Source organism: Terrapene carolina, unplaced genomic scaffold (assembly GCF_002925995.2).
Source record: "Terrapene carolina triunguis isolate 2854851 unplaced genomic scaffold, T_m_triunguis-2.0 Scaffold66, whole genome shotgun sequence".
Lineage (NCBI taxonomy): Eukaryota > Metazoa > Chordata > Testudines > Emydidae > Terrapene > Terrapene triunguis.
Window position 1 is genome coordinate 77,736,363 of NW_020664417.1, and position 21,991 is coordinate 77,758,353.

General features: G+C 40.6%; 1 protein-coding gene across 1 annotated transcript in view; it reads left to right on the forward strand.

Annotated features, from left to right (window-relative positions):
- Positions 1-21,991, forward strand: part of CLNK (cytokine dependent hematopoietic cell linker) — a 113,058-nt gene that overhangs the window by 66,028 nt on the left and 25,039 nt on the right. Inside the window, exons 9-14 of the mRNA XM_029910650.1 lie at positions 10,264-10,292; positions 10,817-10,836; positions 12,006-12,134; positions 14,581-14,608; positions 17,705-17,723; positions 18,932-19,001. Of these exons, the coding sequence (XP_029766510.1) occupies positions 10,264-10,292; positions 10,817-10,836; positions 12,006-12,134; positions 14,581-14,608; positions 17,705-17,723; positions 18,932-19,001 (295 nt within the window). The remainder of the gene's footprint in view (positions 1-10,263; positions 10,293-10,816; positions 10,837-12,005; positions 12,135-14,580; positions 14,609-17,704; positions 17,724-18,931; positions 19,002-21,991) is intronic.

The following is a 21,991-nucleotide window of genomic DNA, read 5'->3' on the forward strand; positions in this document are numbered from 1 at the left end:
GCGGCGCTCGGCGGGGGGGGCGGTGCGGCGCTCGGCGGGGGGGCTCGGGGGGCGGCGCTTTTTTTTGCTGCTTGGGGCAGCAAAAAAGCTAGAGCCGGCCCTGCAAATGAGAAACGTGCAGTGGGACTGTCACAGACTGATTTCATACTTTAAAAATCCCTCATCTTTCAACCCTGATTTGGGGATCAAAGGAAGATTTTAAAATTCTCTGGCTTAATTAGACGTATTTTGCCCTAGGGAGGGCATGCTTGATAGCTCTATGGCAAGACTTTGGTTGTACATTGAGCCATGCAATCTAATGACAAACATGCAATGGCAATACCATAGAGTGATTTTATACATTAAAGTGCCTTCATCCTTCATCTCTGACTTGGGTATCAAAAGAAATCTATAAACTCTACAGGAAATGTTGAAAGCAAACTGAAATAGGTGAGGTTTGATTTATTGGTTTATATATTTGCAAGTTTTGTACTGGTGTGAAACCTCCTTATTTTGTAGCCAAAAATTTCCTCCTCTTCTCATTTATTATTACTGCGGAACTGTGGCAGCATGATCTTCACTGTACCCTCTTGTGGCAGTGCAGCTGAGGCTCTACCTCTGATTCCCCAAATTCACATTCTTCCCTTATTTTAAGGGTCAGTCAAAATGCCTGCGTTCTCCACCATTTGAGATAAGCTCACTGTCTTGGAGCACCCCTTATGGTGAGACCTGAAGTTGCAGCCACTCTGCCTCTCTCACATCCTTGGAGTTTCTGTGGTATGGTGTGGTGACTTGGCCCTCCGGCCAGGTCACACTGAAGTCCCACCCCTTCTGGAGTATGCAGAGTCCAAACCAAATTCAAAGGAGCAAACCCTTCCACCTGCTTGGGCTCAGTCCGGAGCAGACTCTTCACCCCTTTCTCCAGAGGCAGCAAAAGTGGGAGCTGTGGGGGGCAGAAGGGGCTAGTGCCCCCACAGTGGAAATATTGTGGGGGCTCAGGTCCCATGTAAACTAATGCATGTGTGGGAATGGTGGAGGTGTGACCACAGGGGTGCCCAGGATTGGGATGAAGAGCAGGTAGGAACTGCTAGGACCCCTCTTTCCAGCCTGAAGCCAGTTGCCCCTGCCATCAAGTCTCAGTAGATCCCCTCACTCTCCCTCTGTCCCCCACATTCACAGAGAGCTTCCACTCCCAGGCTCTGCAGAGCTCCATCCCGGGACTTTCTTCCTGTATCCCAGCTTCTGTCAGGCTGCTGACCCTCAAGGCTTTCACCGTTGGGTCTTTTCACTTGTCTGGTTCTCTCCAGACTGGGTTCTTTCCCTGATCTACTCTAGGCCATCTGTCTGGAGGAGATTGTCTTTCTCCCAGGCCTACTTCAGGAGTCCCCCTTACCTCTGCTGCCCTCTCACTTCCAGGCCAGTCCCAGGTGGTAAGATACCATCTGCAGCTCCTCTGTGGTTCTTTTTCCAGCAAGAAGAAACACCAAACCACTTTTCTCTGCAGCCTCCTTTCTAACTCTCCTGTCTTCTCTCTTTTAAGTTCCTCTCCTTCCCACCTGACTCTGCCTTCTCCAAGTGTACCAGCTGTTCATTAAAAAAACCCTTTCAGACAAACTTCCCAGATCAGCCCTAGCCAATTGTCTGGGGTGTGGACCAGCCCCACCCCCTTAAAGGCCAAGTCACCCCATGACTGAAAACCAAAAGTGTACTAGAAGCTTTTAAACTACAAATAGCCCTTTCTAGCTGGGGGAGCATTACACTTGGATTGGTCTCTAAGAAGTGAAAGAAACTTTTCTCTTAGAATGGTGAGGAAAAATGCCCAACCAGAGTATGGTCCACTATTTCCTCCACTTTCCACTGCTGTGTACCTGACCCTTTCAAAACTGTAGTGAATGGACTTTGGATCAGGTGGGCAAACATGTTATCTTGTAACTATAGACCTGATTCAGCAAAAACATTTAAGCATATGCTTAACGTTACGTACATGTGGAAGTGCTATGCTAAACTGAGCCCTGAATGAAGAAATATTATTGAATCATAAATAACATTCAGTTGATTATACAAAGCCTACTAAAACCCTGTTGCTACTGAACAAACTTGCACAGCATGGAAGAAAGCAGCAAGCTGAGAGCAAGAAGACATGGAGTCTGGTCAGGGAGAAGTTTGCTAATTTGGAAATAGGAGAAAGACTTGCTGAAAATCTCTAGGTAAGGATAAAAGAGGTAAAAAACGAAGGGTGATGTCATGGTAGGGGTCTACTACAGACCACCTAACCAGGAAGAAGAGGTGGATTAAGCTTTTTTTTAAACAACTAACAAAATAATCAAAAGCACGGGTCTTGGTGGTGATGGGGGACTTCAACTACCCAGACATCTGTTGGGAAAATAACACAGCAGGGCATAAATTATCCAACAAGTTCTTGGAATGTATTGGAGACAATTTTTTATTTCAGAAGGTGGAGAAAGCTACTAGGTGAGTGCCTGTTCTAAATTTGATTGTGACAAATAGTGAGGAACTGGTTGAGAATCTGAAAGTGGAAGGCAGCTTGGGTGAAAGTGATCATGAAATGGTAGAGGTCATGATTCTGAGGAAATATAATGGATTTCAAGAAGGCAGACTTTAGCAAACTCAGGGAGTTGGTAGGTAAGATCCCATTGGAAGCAAGTCTAAGGGGAAAAACAATTCAAGAGAGTTGGCAGTTTTTCAAACAGACACTATTAAGGGCACAAAAGCAAACTACCCCACTGTGTAAGAAAGATACAAAGTCTGGCAAGACACCATCTGGCTTAACCAGGAGATCTTCAATGATCTGAAACTCAAAAAAGAGTTCTACAAAAGTGGAAAGTAGGCCAAATTACAAAGGACAAATATAAACAAATCATACAAGTATGAAGGGACAAAATTAGAAAGGCCGATTCACAAAACGAGATTAAACTAACTAGAGACAAAGAATAACAAGAAAACATTCTACAAATATATTAGAAGCAAGAGGAAGATCAAGGACAAGGTAGGCCCATTAATAAATGAGAGGGGGAAAACAATAACAGAAAATGTGGAAAAGGCAGAAGTGCTAAATGACTTTTTTGTTTCAGTTTTCATCAAAAAGGTTAGCAGGATTGGATGTCTAACATAGTGAATGCCAGTGAAAATGAGGTAGGATCAGAGACTAAAATAGGGAAAGAACAAGTTAAAAATTACATAGACAACTTACAGGTTTCAGAGTAGCAGCCGTGTTAGTCTGTATCCACAAAAAGAACAGGAATACTTGTGGCACCTTAGAGACTAACAAATTTATTTGAGCATAAGCTTTCGTGGGCTACAGCCCACTTCATCAGATGCATGTAGTGGAAAATACAGTAGGAAGTTATATATATACACACAGAGAACATGAAACAATGGGTGTTACCATACACACTATAAGGAGAGTGATCAGTTAAGTTGAGCTTTTATCAGCAGGAGAGAAAAAGAACTGTTTGTAGTGGTAATGAAAATGGCCCATTTCCAGCAATTGACAAGGAGATATGAGGAACTGTGGGGGCAGGGGGGAAATAAGCATGGGGGAATAGTTTTACTTTGTGTAATGGCCCATCCACTCCCAGTCTTTATTCAAGCCTAATTTAATGGTGTCCAATTTGCAAATTAATTCCAATTCAGCAGTCTCTCATTGGAGTCTGTTTTTGAAGTTTTTTTGTTGTAATATTGCGACTTTTAGGTCTGTAATCGAGTGTCCAGGGAGATTGAAGTGTTCTCCAACTGGTTTTTGAATGTTATAATTCTTGACGTCTGATTTGTGTCCATTTATTCTTTTACATAGAGACTGTCCGGTTTGGCCAATGTACATGGCAGAGGGGCATTGCTGGCACATGATGGCATATATCACATTGGTACATGTGCAGGTGAACGAGCCTCTGATAGTGTGGCTGATGTGATTAGGTCCTATGATGGAATCCCCTGAATAGATATGTGGACAGAGTTGGCAATGGGCTTTGTTGCAAGGATAGGTTCCTGGGTTAGTGTTTTTGTTGTGTGGTGTGTGGTTGCTGGTGAGTATTTGCTTCAGGTTTGGGGGCTATCTGTAAGCAAGGACTGGCCTGTCTCCCAAGATCTGTGAGAGTGATGGATCGTCCTTCAGGATAGGTTGTAGATCCTAGATGATGCACTGGAAAGGTTTTAGTTGGGGGCTGAAGCTGATGGCTAGTGGCGTTCTGTTACTTTCTTTGTTTGGCCTGTCCTGTAGTAGGTGACTTCTGGGTACTCTTCTGGCTCTGTCAATCTGTTTTTTCACTTCAGCAAGTGGGTATTGTAGTTGTAAGAACGCTTGATAGAGATCTTGTAGGTGTTTGTCTCTATCTGAGGGGTTGGAGCAAATGTGATTGTATCGTAGAGCTTGGCTGTAGACAATGGATCGAGTGGTGCGGTCTGGATGAAAGCTGGAGGCATGTAGGTAAGTATAGCGGTCAGTAGGTTTCCGTATAGGGTAGTGTTTATGTGGCCATCGTTTATTAGTACTCTAGTGTCCAGGAAGTGGATCTCTTGTGTGGACTGGTCCAGGCTGAGGTTGATGGTGGGGTGGAAATTGTTGAAATCATGATGGAATTCCTCAAGGGGTTCTTTTCCATGGGTCCAGATGATGAAGATGTCATCAATGTAGCACAAGTAGAGTAGGGGCGTTAGGGGACGAGAGCTGAGGAAGCGTTGTTCTAAGCCTGCACCGGCTCATCCAGGAGCAGCTGAGATACGGGAACCTCACCAAGAACTGCATGCTGCTGGCTATTCAGCAGCAGGCGCTGCCTGGAGGTGGGAGCATGGGCAGCCCTCGCTCCTCACTGGAGAGTCTCACCCAAGAAGAGAGCCAGCAGTTCAAGTCCAGCAGTTCACACGGCAGGAGCCCCAGGGCCAGGAGCATTACTGTGACCACGTTTACCTGGAGAATAATGTGCATCGGCTCTACCAGCCTCAGCACCAGGGCGAGGAGCTCCCCACCTACGAGGAGGCCAAAGCACATTTCTAGTACTATGCCTCACAGCGAGGACAGCAGGCTTAGATATCTTCAAGTCAGCGGGGCCTGATGAAATACATTCTAGAATACTCAAAGACCTGACTGATGAGATATCTGAGCTATTAGCAATTATCTTCTAAAAGTCTTGGAAGACGGAAGACATTCCAGAGGACTGGAAAAGGACAAATGTAGTGCCAATCTATAAAAAGGGAAAAGAAAACAACCCGGGGAATTACAGACCAGTCAGCTGAACTTCAGTACCCAGAAAGATAATGGAACAAATAATTAAGCAAACAATTTGCAAACACCTAGAAGATAATAAGGTGATAAGTAACAGTCAGCATGGATTTGTCAAGAACAAATCATGTAAAACCAACCTAATAGCTTTCTTTGACAGTATAACAAGCCTTGTGGATAGGGGGAAGCGGTCAATGAGGTATATCTTGACTTTAGTAAGACTTTTGATATTGTCTTGCATGACCCTGTCATAAACAAAGTAGGAAAATACAACCTAGATGGAGCTACCCTATGCTGGGTACATAACTGGTTGGAAAACCATTCCCAGAGAGTAGTTATCAGTGGTTCATAGTCAACCTGGAAGGGCATATCAAGTGGGGTCCCACAGGGATCAGTTCTGGGTCCGGTTCTGTTCAATATCTTCATCGATGATTTAGATCAGTGGTTCTCAACCAAGGGTCCTGCACCCCCTGGGAGGCCGCATGCAGGCTTCAGGAGGTCTGCCAAATAGGGCCAGCATTAGACTCACTGGGGCTCAGGGCAGAAAGCCGAAGCCCCACCGAAGCCCAGAGCCCTGAACCTCATCACTCAGAGTTGAAGCCAAAGCCTGAGCAACGTAGCTTCGTGGGGGCCCCCTGTGGCATGAGGCCCCAGGCAACTACCCTGTTTTCTCCCCCCTAACACTGGCCCTGGCTTTTATATGCAGAAAAACAGTTGTTGTGGAACAGGTAGGCTATGGAGTTTTTATAGCTTATTGAGGGGGCCTCAAAAAGAAAAAGGTTGAGAACCCCTGATTTGGATAATGGCATAGAGAATACACTTATAAAGTTTGCAGATGATACCAAGCTGGGAGGGGTTACAAGTGCTTTGGATGATAGAATTAAAATTCAAAATGATCTGAACAAACTGGAGAAATGGTCTGAAGTAAATAGGATGAAATTCAATAAGGACAAATACAAAGTATCCACTTAGGAAGGAACAATCAGTTGCACACATACAAAATGGGAAATGACTGCCTAGGAAGGAGTACTGCAGAAAGGAATCTGTGGTTCATAATGGATCACAAGCTAAATATGAATCAACAATATAACACTTGCAAAAAAAGCAAACATCATTCTGGGATGTATTAGCAGGAGTGTTGTAAGCAAGACACAAGTAGTAATTCTTCCGCTCTATTCCACGCTGATTGGGCTTCAATTGGAGTATTGTGTCCAGTTCTGGGCATCACATTTCAGGAAAGATGTGGACAAACTGGAGAAAGGCCAGAGAAGAGCAACAAAAACGATTAAATGTCTAGAAAACATGACCTATGAGGGAAGATTGAAAAAATTGGGCTTGTTTAGTCTGGAGAAGAGACGTCTGAGAGGGGACATGATAACAGTTTTCAAATACATCAAAGGTTGTTACAAGGAGAAGGGAGAAAAATTGTTCTCCTTAACCTCTGAGGATAGGACAAGAAGCAATGAGCTTAAATTGCAGCAAGGGAGGTTTAGGTTGACCATTCGGAAAAAATTCCTAACTGTCAGGGTAGTTAAGCACTGGAATAAATTGCCTAGGGAGGTTGTGGAAACTCCCTCACTGGAGATTTTTAAGAGCAGATTAGACAAACACCTATCAGGGATGGTCTAGATAATACTGAGTCCTGCCAAAGTGCAGGGGACTGGACTAGTAGACCTTTCAAGGTCCCTTCCAGTCCAATGATTCAATGATTATATAAGTTGTTTGCTAAGATGCAGATCTGTTTGTCCTTGCCCCCTTTCCCTACCAAAGATAGCAACTTGTTGGGTGCTGGCCCATAGGCTTTGATGACACCTCACTGGACATCAACTTGTCCTTTGTTTTTGAGAAACAGGTTTACCTACTCCCCAGACCTGTCCGGCAAACACACTTCAGTGATGATTTCAGCTTATCTTCATAACTTCACATATAATGTTACGCACATTTTACCAGGATATTATTGACCAGTGAGATATTAGTTTTCAAATGACACCTCACAAGATGTATTTTGTACAAAGATTATTACAGTAGCATGTAGGGTGTGAGTACGGGGTGCATTTGGTCCCACCAGTTTCCTTAAAGAGGCCAAGCATGGGGGGAGTTCTCCAAAGGCTGGTGACTAAAAGGAATCCTCTCTCCAACTGACAGTAGAAGGACTGCAGAGCCACTGTGTAGCCACAGTCTGGCTGGAGGAGGAGTTGATGGTGCCCACCTTATAACTTTTCCCTGGTGGTTAGTGCACTCTCCCTTTGGATGTGGGAGAGACAGATTTCATTTCCCCCCTTTGTCTGATGAGTAGAAGGAATTTGAACGGGGCCTCCCATCTCTTAGAAGAGTGTTCTAACCACTGAGCTGTGGAACATTCTGGACAGTCAGATGTGGATCACCTGCAAACTCTCATGTTGAAGTTGGTCCACTGTGGATTGAACTATGAAAGAGTCCTGGGGGGAGGAGGCAGCTAAAGAGCAAGCAAGCAAGACTGACTCTGTAGCCTGGTGGATAAGGAACCCACCTGGGAGGCAGATGACCCAAGATCCAGTCCCCCTGCTTAAATGACTCTTTAAGTATTTATCCAAAGTGGAACAGCTTCACCAGGAGAGACTGAGGGTAACCCATATCAGATTATCCTATATCTCAATGGTTAGCGCACACTCCTGGGAGGTAGGACTGGGCTAAAAGCTATAAGATGGACTCCTCCTCTGGCCATTTTGTGTGGAGATAAGCACCTAAGCCACCTGACTCTGGGATGGGGGTTCCCAGTAGTGGATCTCTAGCATAGATAGGCATCTTCCTGCAATCTGGACTTGGAGGCATATCTCTGAGAGTGGGGCAGGGCTTAGCATATACCCCTCTTATCGGCATCATCTCCATTGGCTACTTTAGGCAGCTCCCCACCTAGCATGATGGCTTTTGTGAATTCTAAGGCACCTATTTCTCTCTATTCATTGTATAGGGAGCCTAGGAACCTAGCCCAGGCTTTATGGGTACAGGCATTTTTGAAAATCCCCCAGGTTCCTATCTGCATCTTTAGGAACATACTGTTAAAAATATGTCCCCCCCTTAGCCTAAATTCCATGATATTTAGGGTCCTAAGTCTCTTAAGCACTTTGAAAATTTTAACCCAGATTTGCAAAAAAAAGGTTATGTATTTAGCTGATGCTTCCATGAGATATGAGATGATGACACAAAATAAGGCTAGGGTGGACTGATTGGGGCTAGAGCAGGTGTCTTAACACATATTTGTAAAGCACTTTCTAAATTTATGGAGCCTATATCGGACTCTTCATTATTATTTTTAATTAACAATAGTAACTGCACAGCTATAGAAACTATCTTCTCAACATTCATATTCCTGCTTGATGCTATTAAACCAGTGAACCACAAGATGGCATAAGGGATTTATCTGCGCAAACAAACTTGCAAAATTCCTTTGTCAGTTTCATTTTAGAACTGTTAAATATTTAAGCTAAAATCACTTTAGTTCAGAATAATTTGTTACAGTTCACTGCTTGCAGGATAAGTTAACATCTATTATGTTTCATTTTTGTTTAGTTATGTTGTTGGTTCATGGAACTTTATGGAGACAAAGTAAAGGTTTATTTTAAAAAGCAGATAAACTACAACAGCAAGAGTAAAATACAGTGATTTAAATGCTTGAAGAATACTTGATTAAAGAATGAAGAAAATGTAATCAGTCATATTACATGCAAAAAACTAATAATGAAAACAGGATTTGACTTCATAGTTTTATTTACAGAAGTCAGCAAGTACGTTCACTAGGGTAACAGAGTCTTATGGAAAAGTCAGAATTAACATGTAAATTAGCAAAACAAAATGAATGCAGGACAACTTGATAACTATAACAAAAATATAATCTATGAACTGTTTTAGAAATGTCAATATCAATGCCAAATATTTTATATAACGGCTGTGTAGTTAAATCAAATTTCAGTCCCAGTGTCACACCAGCTTTTGTGAAAAAAATGACCCAATTTTATATGTGCTCTTACTTCTGCAACTGAAAATGTGAGATGACAAAAATAAAGTTTTTTCCTCTTCTTAACCATAACTGTTCCTTAGTTAGCACATATAATAAACAGCTGTTTGTGAGTGATGTTAGAGAGAATTGGTCTGGACCTAAACATAAAGAGGAATAATGTCCCAGCTTTTGTTATTGTCATGGCAATTACCTATGTTTGCTCCTGTATGACGACTGGTCAGACTAATTCTCATCTTATATGGAGATAAGCATAAATGATTGAGAATGGGAAATCCATTCAGAAGTGTGCATCTATGATCCCTTGCTACCCAAAAAGTGCAATGCAAAGGAGAAAGAATGAAATCCATTCCACCCTCAGGATTTGGGCTCCAGGGCCGCCCAGAGGGGGGGGCAAGTGGGGCAATTTGCCTCAGGCCCCGCAGGGGCCCTCACGAGAATATAGTATTCTATAGTATTGCAACTTTTTTTATAGAAGGGGCCCCCAAAATTGCTTTGCCCCAGGCCCCCTGAATCCTCTGGGTGGCCCTGTTGGGGTCTGTGAATGTCAAGTGCAAAGCAGCTGGTGTGTGCAATCCATCCTCATCCAGGGCCAGACTGTGAGACTACTGGGCAGTCCCCAGCAATTGCTATTCCAGCCTTCTGTTAGATTGTGAATTTGACATTATGCCCACACAGGGAGTAAGAGCCACCCCTTACATCTCTGTGCATTACCTAGAGCTTGGGTCTGGGGTGCTGTGCCCCCTACTTACTCCCTCAAACTTGGAATACAGGGACAGGACTAGGAATATTGTCGTTTGCTGCTGATGCAGGCCAGCAACAAATTATTAAGCTCCTGGAGCAAGGGTGGGAACTGTTCTTTAGAGGGGTGGTTCTAAGTGCCTTCAAGGGGTATTCCTGTACTAATGCATTTTACAGCTTCAGGATTGTGTCTAAAGACACAATCTAGCTCCTATCTCTTGCTCATAGTGTTGAACAAACAAACTACAGGCTTATTTCTTAAGTACATGGGCAGCACTCTATTAACATTTATTTTAATCATCTCTATATTTAGGAGAAAAAGAAAAAGTAATTGGATCACAGGTAAGGATAATTTCTCTCATTAATGACAATTTCATTGCAAGTCTTTTTTTTTATTGAAAAAATATTAACAATATTAGGGGCTTGATTTTGAAAAGTAGGGTCCATTTTTGCAGGCACCACTTTGTGCACCCCAAATAATTATATCCACAAATGTTGCTTTTTAGATTTCTGAACCTGGAAGTCTGATTGCTGCACCTGTAAACCATGCCCTTGTAGATCCAACTGCACCTGCAAATCATGCCCACAGACATCTAGTCATGTGCTTGAACTATGTCTGACACCATAGCATTAGCCCTTGCAATTAACAGCAGGTTCACTTATTTGTGCTCACAAAAAATGGAAGCTGAGTTGGAAGTCTTTTTAAAAATCAGGCCCTTTGTCATAGCTAGATATGTCTGTGTGTTATGCAGAAATAAAGGCTTAAAGAGTTTTGTGCTTGTGAAGCCTAAACATTCTTCAGTTTCCAGTCTCCTCTTGTAAATAAAAAAAGAGTTCCATGTGCTTATGTTTCCTCTCTCTTTCAGAACCCTTTGCCCCCTCCAAGGTAAGTGTGCTAAGATAGAACATGCATGCATTTCCTAAATAGCTTTTTGGGGGATGGTTAAGTAGAGTCATGATAAGAAAACTAGTGCACAAGCCCACCCCAATTAGTCATGTCAATAAGATGTTTGAAAGTGAATTTACAGGTTATCGTCTAATTAGTACTATTGGGACATTCCTACATTCTAAAACTAAGTTGGGTGCTAGGCAGAACAAAGGATTAAGCTCAGAAGCTTTGAACCTAGGGCCCAGTCCTGCATCACTGAAATCAATGGGACATTTGCCATTGACTTGAATGTGAGACTTATAAGGCCCCTAGTCAGGAAACCTGGGGTCTGATCCAGCTCCCACTGAACTCAATGGAAAGATTCCTATTGACTTCCATGATTGCTGGATGAAGCCCCAGGGTTCTGTTCAATAGAACAATATTGCATTTTAATGCCTGTTAACATTTTCCTTATATTAATTTGCTTCATATACTACAGACCTAAATCCTGCTCTTGTGGAACTTCAATGGGAATTTTGTCATTTACTTTCATGAGAAATGGATTGGGCTCTACTCTGCTAATATAAAGCAATTTTTTTATCTTGTTATACAAAATCAATTATTTTCCCTTGTTGGTCCTTTTGTCTTCATCTAAGATTAACAGTCATCATAAATAAAATATACTTTTGAAAGGACTGCCAAGCTAATTTTACTACACATATTGTGAATGCCATTAAAATTGTAAATAGCTTTGCAAACCATTAGTATTGCTGCAGTATTCATAATATTCCCTAAATTAAATATAGGGAATACAACAAATACTACAGTAAATGTATATACTGGCAAACTCAGAGTTGTAGAAATGTAGTGATTTCAGTATTCAACGCTGTTTAAATATTAGTATATTTGTTATTGTTTGTGCTGTGGTAGTGTTGAGGATCCTTCATCATGGACTGGGACCTCATTGTGCTAGGCCCTGTACTGTGTCCTGTGCATGTAATGGTACTATTGCATCTAGAGGTCCCGCCTAAGATCAGGGCCCTACTGAGCTAAGCATTGTCCAAATATATAATAAGAGATACTCCTAATAAAATTCCAGTGCTCTACATGTGCAACCTGCAATTACTAGACTGTTTTGTGTCCTCTTTACATCCTAATAGTTCTTCAAATTCCATTTTTGACTTTAGGCCTCTTAAGACACTTCCAAAGAAATATCAGCCACTTCCCCCAGAACCAGAGAGAAGCAGCCAGCTGTCTCACACAAGGAACATATTTAGTCAGGCTCACACCTTTCCAATGTCAGCAAAGAACACCAGGTAATGGTTACCAAGCATGTTTGTTTTATTTTCTGTTCACCTTGCCAAGGACAAATTTTTGCGTCTCAGATACATTGTGTAAGAAAGCCCTGAAAGTTTGAAATAGATCAAAATATGAAATCTGGACCCCTGACTGCATTAAAGAAAATGCCACTTCTTTAACAGCCATGAATTAATTTTATATATGAGTAGCTTGTATTAGCTTAATCTGATACTAACACTAAAGCAAAGTAACAGAGCCAATTAGAAAAATGGGTGGAATTTTCATGACAATTCTTGTGAAAATTTTGTCCCACTTCTTTCACTGAAATTTTGAAAATGTCCAGCCATCTCTAAGTAAAAGAACTGTATTTGTTTAGAATAGATGGTGGACATAGTGGTATGCAAGCAAAGAGAAAGAGAGAAAAACACAATCCCTGCCCCAAGGATCCTACTGTGTAGAGAGTAGTTCAGTCACATTTCCAGTCAGTTCTTGGCAGTCCTGCTGAATAGGGTGACCATATACTCCGTTTTGGCTGGGACAGTCCCCTTTTTAAGCCCTGTCCTGACTTTTCTTTTTTTTCTTCAAAAGGAGGCATTTGTCCCATTTGCTCTTGCTGACTTGGTCAGTTGGCAAGAGCAAATGGGACAAATGTCCACTTTTGTCAAAAAAGTGGTGTGCAGTACGGAGGAACGTGTTGGGGAAGGGGGGAAGGCGAGCGGAGATGTCAGGCCATGCAGGGAAGAGGCAGAGCTGGGAGGAGGCAGCATTCCAGCATGCGCGGGGCAGCAGGGTTCCAGCTGCTGGGGCAAAAGCCTCCTGAAGGGGGCCCCTGCAGGGTTCCAGTGATAGGCAACAGCTTCCTGTGGGGGAGGGATGCAGGGTTCCAGCGACAGGCAACACCCTCGTGGGTGCGGGGGGGCTTAGGCAAGCGGCTGTGGGTGTCCCATTTTCTCTTTGAGAAATATGGTCACCATACCACTGAACCTTCCAATAATAGTGCCAATTATGTTTAGTTTCAAGGGAACACAGAGTGCCAACTCATTTTACAAAGGCACCATGGCCCCTACCCAGCAGTCCATCCCTTTTCAACAAAATACTTAAGCTTAAAATCAATGGAACTTAATCATGTGCCTAACGTTAATACTTAAGTGCTTTGCTTCATAAAAATGAACTTAAGAACATGCTTGTCTTTTTCTAAATGGTACCTAGATGTCTAGGTGATTTTAATGGGAGTTAGGCAGCTAGATGCTTTGGAAAATTCTACGAGGCACTTATCTGCATCTTTAGGTGCATAAATACCTTCAAAAATCTGGCCATAAATCTGTTTTTAAAATGAAACTTAGGCTTTGACCATCAAAAAAATGTCATATGTAATCAAAAACAGATTTAAGCTCTTCAGTGACAAAAGGGTAGGAAATCAATTCAGTTTTTGCACCTAGTCCAACTAGTACATTAACTTTTATTTATTTCATATAAGAAAGCTTGTAGAGCCACTCCCCCTCCCACCTATACATGACAGGTCACCTCTTCGGCAGGTACATCATCCACTGACGTCAAAAGGAGCTATTCCATTTTGCACCAGCTGTAGCTATGGAACAAAGAGCCAAAAGGCGGAACTTTAAGCTCATGCATAAATCCATTTCTATTCAGCAAAGCACTTCACTAGGACTTTGACTTCAATAGGAGTTAATTGCTTTGCTGAATCAGGGCCTTGATGACTGTTGTCCACTTCTCTGTACTTGTTTGTATCTTGGGTTCCCCTTCTGCGGGAGTCAACCTAAGTTAGTCAATGTAGCTTAGGTTGACTTACCGTGGTGTCTACACTGCGCTGCGTCAACAGGAGATGCTCTCCCGTCGACTTACCTTACTCTTCTCATTCCGCTGGCGTACCAGAGTCAACCGGAGAGCGCTCTGCCATCGATTTAGCGAGTCTTCATTAGCCCTGCTAAATCGACACCCACTGCATCGATTGCAGCAGCGCCAATCTACTGATAGTGCAGACATGGCCTCTATCTCTTCTCCTACTCCATTCATTCCACCTATCTTGAGCATTTCATGTTTTAAATGATTTTCATTCTTTAGGGAACATAAATTTATAGTTGAAATAAAAGTTAGTGATGTTTTTTGATAGGGTGAGAAAACTGTTTAGAAGAAATCTCATAAGTATACAGATCTCCACCACCACATGCACATATGTGCTCCCAAAATATAAACATCTCAAAAGGACGTTTCATTTACCATGATTAATTCCATTTATGCCACAGTTTTTATGGAAAACCATAACTTTTTTCTCCAATGAATTTATGTGGAAAATAACCAGCTTCTTAATTTATATAGCAGTAATAAACTCCTTACCATACCATGGGCGATTCATTTTACTTTGATAATATCAAAGTATTTAAGTACTCGGAATTTTTATTTTACAATAATGAAATGTTTTGCATCTATTTCTTTCTTTTCTAGACACCTATCTGTTAAGGAGTTAAATGAAGTAAGTAGTAATCTTTGTATACATTATCAACATAGAAAGTAAATAAAGATAAAATGTAGTAGTAGTCTTAAAGCCACTGCTCTGTCAATGACAGATCAGTGTAAAATTACTTGCTTAAATGAGATTTGTACACATGGTTTAAAGTTATCTTCCTGAGCATTTAGATAAGAATGTGTCTCATAAATGAAAACTGCTGTAGAGGTCTATGAAGGTTCAGCAGTACATACACATAAAATTAGTAATTTTATTTCAGAAAAATATAAATTGTGCCCTTGTTCAATATATATTCCGAAAGACAGAAAACTGAAAACACAAGGATAATGGAGCTTGAAATAATAGGAAATTGCATTAATAAATGTTATAAAAATCAGTAATAAGTAATAACTTCTGTGGGTTTTTTTAACCATCCTATAGAATTTAATAAAAAACATAATATCTACAATTCTATAAAATTCTATGGATGGTTCAAATCCATATAGAAAAGTTATTATTCTCTACTAAATCATATAGGTTTTTACAGTAATTTCTATATTATACTATTACATTTCTATAATATTACATTTTATAGGATTTTTCTTTAATGTATTTTATGGTGTTTATTCTTCAAAATGTTCAATTATCCTATGACTGGCAAACCTGATACCTGTGTGATAATGGTCTTTTTTAAAATGGGGAAATGAGGGACAATTGCAGCCCATACTGCCATGGGAGTGTTTGCGGACTTTGGATGTTTGCTGCTACTCTGATGTACTAACAGTGCCCATTGCCAAAGAATGACATCTGTCTTGGATTTCCCCACTATCCCATTCGTCAAATAAACTTCCTTATTAAACGTCTCAGATAAGAATGACGTAATTTGAAGGCTTGATTGTTCAACCATAAACTTTTTATAATAATTTGAGGTAGAAATTGGGCTAGAAATTTTCAAGAATACAAATTGTGGGAAGAGAGCTGAAATTTTCTAGTTCCAACCAAGGCAAAAATACCTTGAAAATATCCTCTGTCTAGGGTTTTGCTATTTCATCCTCTACTACCTGTACACAACAAGAGGGTGAGCAGATGAGATAAATACATAAATAATAATAAACTTCCAGAAAGATCACCTTGGGGGAAAATGATCATTTTTTATGTTATCCATATGGAGTTCACCCAACCTCAATTATCTATAGGATTAATTTTTAAAAGTAGCTAATATATTTTTATGGACTCCACATTTGCTGAATTATTACAAAACAGGTTACAATACAGTTACTTATTACAGCAGTTTACTGATGTCTAACATTCAGAACTGACATGTTGGCAAGAAAGAAAAAGATGTTAATATTTTTTGCTCTGGCTTTTCTTTGATATTTTGACTCATTACAGAAATTAGTAATGAATATATTCTTAACAACAAATGGGAATACATTCCAGTAATTAACCCACTCTACTTGCACCCTTGACAGCCACACTAATATTGTTGCAAAAATACTCATATGTAAGTTTAAAAAGCAGAGGCCAAGTCTACACTACAGATCTATATAAATATGTCACTCGGAGGTGTGAAAAATCTATACCCCTAAGCAACTTAGTTATACTGACCTAACTCCCAGTGTAGACAGCACTATGTCAACGGGAGAGCTTCTCCTATCAACATAGATACCACCTCTTGGGGAGGTGGATTAACTACACCAACAGTGAAGTAGCATCTTCACTAACCACTACAGTGACACAGCTGCACTGGTGGAAACTGTAGTGCTGTACATGAAGACAAGCCCAGATTTTCAGGACAAATGTTCAGTGTCGCACAATATGAAAAGAAGAGATTTCAAATTAGATTACACTGTATTAATATAGCCCCTATGGCACAGATAGTGTGACTATAAACCCTTATCCATTTACGAGCAATGAGAAAATGTAGTTAGGAAGTAATTTTTAATTAAGATTCAAAGTGCACGGTGTATACTGATTGTAGAGTGTTTTATCTTTTCTTTACTAATAATTTATGTTACTGACTTCAATGCAATTGAACTGACTTCAATGGAATTACTCCAGGGATGAATTTGATCCATTATGTTTATTATAGTAATTATTATTGTTTCAATTTTTGTACCATAGTATGTCCTGGTCAATACTGTTAATACAATACATTTTGAATGAAATATAATACCACTGCAGAAAGATAATTGTGCTATCAGTGAGGTAGGCTCAAAAGAAAAACCAATTTTACTTATAGGCATTCTATTTCAGTGCTTGATTTAACGGAAGATTAATTATGGAAACACCTGGCTAAGTGCTACTCTCAGTTACACAGGTGCAACATGACTGACTTCGTAAAGGTTGTAATGTTGTTACTGTGAGCAGAATTTGATCCACTGTTTCAGTGAGCTCATTACCAGGACAAACTATGCTTTTAGTTATACCACTATATAAATTCAAAGTTCAGTGATGTCAGTGGAATTAAGATCAAAATTTAGCTTGTGTTTATATCAAAGTAAACCTGTCATTTATATATATACATTCATATCCATATATGGATACAGCCATCATGCCAATTTTTAAATCATGATTTTCTAAGATCTGCTCTAGTTCAAACAGGAATCCAGGGAAGTTCTATGGCCTTTGTTATGCAGGAGATCAGACTAGATGATCACAATTGTCCTTTATGACCTTGTAATCAATGAATCTATGAGTATGTAGTTCATCACATAAGATATATATAGAGGGTAAATTCTACTAGTTACTAATACTAAGGGCCTAATCCAGCTCTATTGAAGTCAATGGGAAGACTCCCAGTTATTTCAATGGACTTTGGATCACTGCCCACTGAGGATGATTTGAAATATTACTCCTTATCTTGCTCTCAGTCAAGAAATGGCAAAATTCCCCCAATCACTTCACTGAATAAAGATCATTGGACCAAATTCATGGTTGGTGTGTCTCTAATGTAGCTGCATGCATCTGACTCACCAAGTATTATATTTGGCCCAAGTGAGGTATGCTAAATCACATCTGTACTGTGGTAACAAGCAGGTGGAGCAAACAAATATAAAAAATAGTATATTATTGTCACTGAAAGCTTCCAATATTCACTATTTATTTTATCATTCTATATAGGCACTTGGAAAAGGAAGAGGTTAGTACTTAACTGTATATTGCAGATTCCCTGTGTTTTCCTTCTTATTGTAAGTGCAACATATTCTGGGCCAAATCTTCAGATAGTGTAAATTGGTGTCATCTTTTGAGTTCAGTGCTGGTCTACAGCAGTCGAGGGTCTGGTCTTATATTCCCATTACTTCTTTTAGAATGAAAGTGATGGCCAAAATTTCATAGTGGAGGATGCATAAAAGTAGAGTATTAAACTACAGCCTTCATGTATACAACTACTGAGAAGAGAGAGGTTTAGAATACCTGCATAGTGATGGAAAGCTTATCTGGAGAAGGACTCTAACATGGAACTAACAAAATCTTTCTGTGTAACAACAGTATCACACTTATCTCTCATGTCAAATCTAATTTAAGGCTTGGATTTCTGAAGGGGAGCCACAGGCCAGATTTTCAAAGACATTTAGATGCCTAAAGATGTAGATGGGCACACATAGTGAGATTTACAGAAGCGACTAGACAGCTAATTTCCATTGATTTCAGTGGGAGTTAGGTTTTTAATAATCACACTAACGGTCTACCTGTCTCTCTAGGCCCCTATATACCTTTCAAAGTTTGCCCCCAAGTGCCCAACTTGTATTGAATTCTAATGGATTTGGGTGCCCCTCTCATTTAGGGGGCTTTGAAATTCCTACCTGAAAAGCATAAATACTTCAAAGTAACAAGAAGATACATTGTTCATTCCCTGCAATTTATACCTCCATATGACAGAGTTCCTTACTTTTTGGGGGGTCTGATTCAGTTCCCTTTGAGGTCAATGGCATAATTCTCATTGACTTAATCAAACAACAGCATTGGTCCCATTAACATGAGGAATAATTCCACCCATCTGTTAAAGGGAGAGAATGATATTTTGTATTCTTCTAGGGAGCATTCTGCATTACTTACCTTTACATTACTCAATGTTTGGTATCAGGAAAGCTTATGATGTTACCTTGTAAACTATATGCCATTCAGCCCTGGAATAAATTATTCCCATTGATGACAATAGTTTAGCCCATTTATGTCAGGGATGAATTTGGCCCATTAGCTTCTTTACTGAATCACTTTGTAGTATGCATGAATATAGATTAATTTCCTTCCTTTCATTACTGTGATTAGGTGCATTCTTATTTGTATTTAGTGCTGTGCAATTTACATGTGAGAAGGAATAATATGTTCTTATTTATGAAATTCCAGATATCAGCAGGGAAGTTGAATTAGCTTTCCAAACAAGACAGCAAAAACCAAAATATCATCCTGCATCCAGGTAGGAATATAGGAATCACATGAGCTTGTACTAGATGCTTCAGAAGAAATCAAAACCCCTGCACCTGGAAAACTGTGCAGTACCATACCGCGGAGGCATAATTACTTTCTAATACCATTCAGTAATTATACCCTGAAACATGACAGATGGTCATTGTAATTTCATTCAAACCCCCCCCCCCCCCCCCCCCATTGCTCCAACTGACTCCCCAAGCTCCCTTCTGCACACCCCAGGATAGTTCAGATACGTACTCGAGCAGGTAAGTGCGGCTGCCTGCCAGCAAGGAAGGGATGGGACTCAGCAGGCTTCCCTGCACCCCCTCTGGCAGAGAGCTCTGCTGCCAGCCCAGTCTCGCTTCCCTACTCTGGGTGCCACCTAGTGGGGCTCAGTGGGAGCACTCGCTGCTGGTACCTTTCCCAGGCATGTCCCTTCAGCTCTGCTCAGCCCAACTCCCACCCTGGCAGAAATCCGGGGGGGGGGGGGGGGGGGGCACAGGGGCCCCCCCCCCCCCCCCCAATTCCAATGCCTATGCATGTACAGCAAGCTCAATACACATTAGCATATGATTTCAATAGCGCTATTTGAGACTTATGGCTAAAATTCAGGATACAAATGAGTAAAACCATTTTAAGCCAAAAATCCCATGGGAAACCTTGACTAGTGCACAAATGTTGGTTTAAGGAAATGTTCCTGTTCAGAGACACACGCGGTGGTTCCCTAAAATACAATCATGCAGAGGTATGTGAGTCCATAATGTTTTCCCCCTGTATTACAGAGGTATTCCTCCCTCAATGATGCCACGGAGGTTGTTTACATTAGGATTGAATTTGGCACAGTGACTTTACCTGCCAAAAATTCAAGCTTAACATGATTTCTGAAAAATCAAGCTGTGGCTTTCTTTTGCTTGATACAGAGTCACCCTTGTGACCTGTGTGAATCTAAGTGAAACTTGATTGAGTTGCACTTTGTATTTGAGATCATTCAAACCTAAAACTCAGAGCAAAAGTCAGGGGATGTGAATCCATAAGAAGCAAAAACTGATGGAAAAGTTTTATGAACCCCTGCAAACTGAGATAACCAACTATCACATATAGAGAGGAGAGCAACAAAAATGACTAAAGGTCTAGAAAACATGACCTATGAGGAAAGATTGAAAATATGCATTTCTTTAGAGAAGAGAAGACTGAAGGAGTATATGATAACACTCTTCAAGTGTGTAAAAAGTTGTAAAGAGGAGGGTGATAAATTGTTCTCCTTACCTGCTGAAGACAGGACAAGTAGTAATGGGCTTAAATTTCAGCAAGGAAGATTTAGGCAAGACATGGGAAAAAACTCCCTAACTGTAAGGATAATTAAAGCACCAGAACAAGTTACCTATGTGTCAGGGATGGTCTAGATCAGTGGTTCTCAACCCGTAGACCATTTGCAGCCCAATCAGCACAAAGCTGAGGCCCATGTGACATTTTCATGGCCATACAGGTAGTATATATATTGCGTGGATGCAGCCCACATAACAGAGAGAGCTGCATATGTGGCCCACAATGGTAAATAGGTTGAGAACTACTTGTCTAGATAATACTTAGTCCTTCCTCAGTGCAGGGGATAGGACTAGATGACCTATCAAGGTCCCTTCCAGTCTGGCATTTCTATGATTCTATATTATTACCAAATTTAGGACATGATCTAAAGAGATTACCATTAAACAGACTTTGAATGAGGCCCTGTTAGCTACCAATTACAGTGCAGAGTTGTTCCCTATAGTATAGTTTTTATTGCTTTAGCCAATCTGTTTTTTATAAAAAATTCTGAAGCGATGAGTCTTCTGCTTTTCTAATACATGGTATTTACTTGTGAGCAGTCTCTGACTCTAATATATTTATACAGCATACTGTGACCGGGGTCCCAATGGGGGCCAGCTATGATCACTCAGTTAGCATGAACTGCAAAGAATGGGGCAGACAATCCCCCAAAAGCTGGTGGATATTCCAATACTTAGATTTACCAAGGCAGCATAAAACAGCTTCTTTATTACCTTACTGGTTACTCAGAAGTCCAAACAACACAGTTCCCTTAAAGTGATCCAGCCTCAGGCCTCCATCCAGGTACCTAAGGCAAATATGATGAAGATTCCTGATAATCTTATTTCATCATATAAAAGAAAAGGTTCTACCAATCCCAAAGGATCAGACACATTACCTCCCAGGTTAATGAATGTTTCAGATCTTACCCAAATACACGCTACAGCCAATTCTTATTAACTAAACTAAAATTTATTAAAAAACAAAAGAGAGAGTATTGTTAAAAGATCAATATACATACAGACATGAGTTTAATTCTTAAGATTCAGATTCATAGCAGAGATGAGGAGCTTTGCAGTTGCAAAGAGTTCTTTTAGAAATAGTTCATAGCTTATAGTCCAATGTCCAAATACCATATTCATGGCGTACCAGCATAACTGGGACCTCAGTCTTGCGCCTGCAACTTCCCCTGATGAAGCCTAAGCAGATCTGAGATGACAGAATCAGGACCCAAGGATCTTTTATACAATTTCATGTCCTCTTTGACAAGTTGGGAGTTCCTCGGGGAACAAAAGGCAATGAGGATGACTTTGAAGGAAGTCCATCACTGGTACTTAGCTACAGAATTAACATAAGGCAATTTGCTTGTTCCTCCACCATTCACAGATTATTTGCTATACATTTCAAAGAGAGATGAATACAGAGATATCCCATGTTTACAATTCATTTAAATGCTAGGATATTCTTTTGATCGCTGAATTATCAGAATACAGCACAGACAGGGACTGTTGATTACATTGTTCACCCAACTCATACATATGTAAATACACAAAAACATTATCTCCCCACATGTCTTTTGAGGGTTGTTTATTTTGCAGGATGTTTAACCCTTTTTAGCCATGCATCACAATAAAAAATTCTGAAGCGATGAGTCTTCCACTTTTCTAATACATGGTATTTATTTGTGAGCAG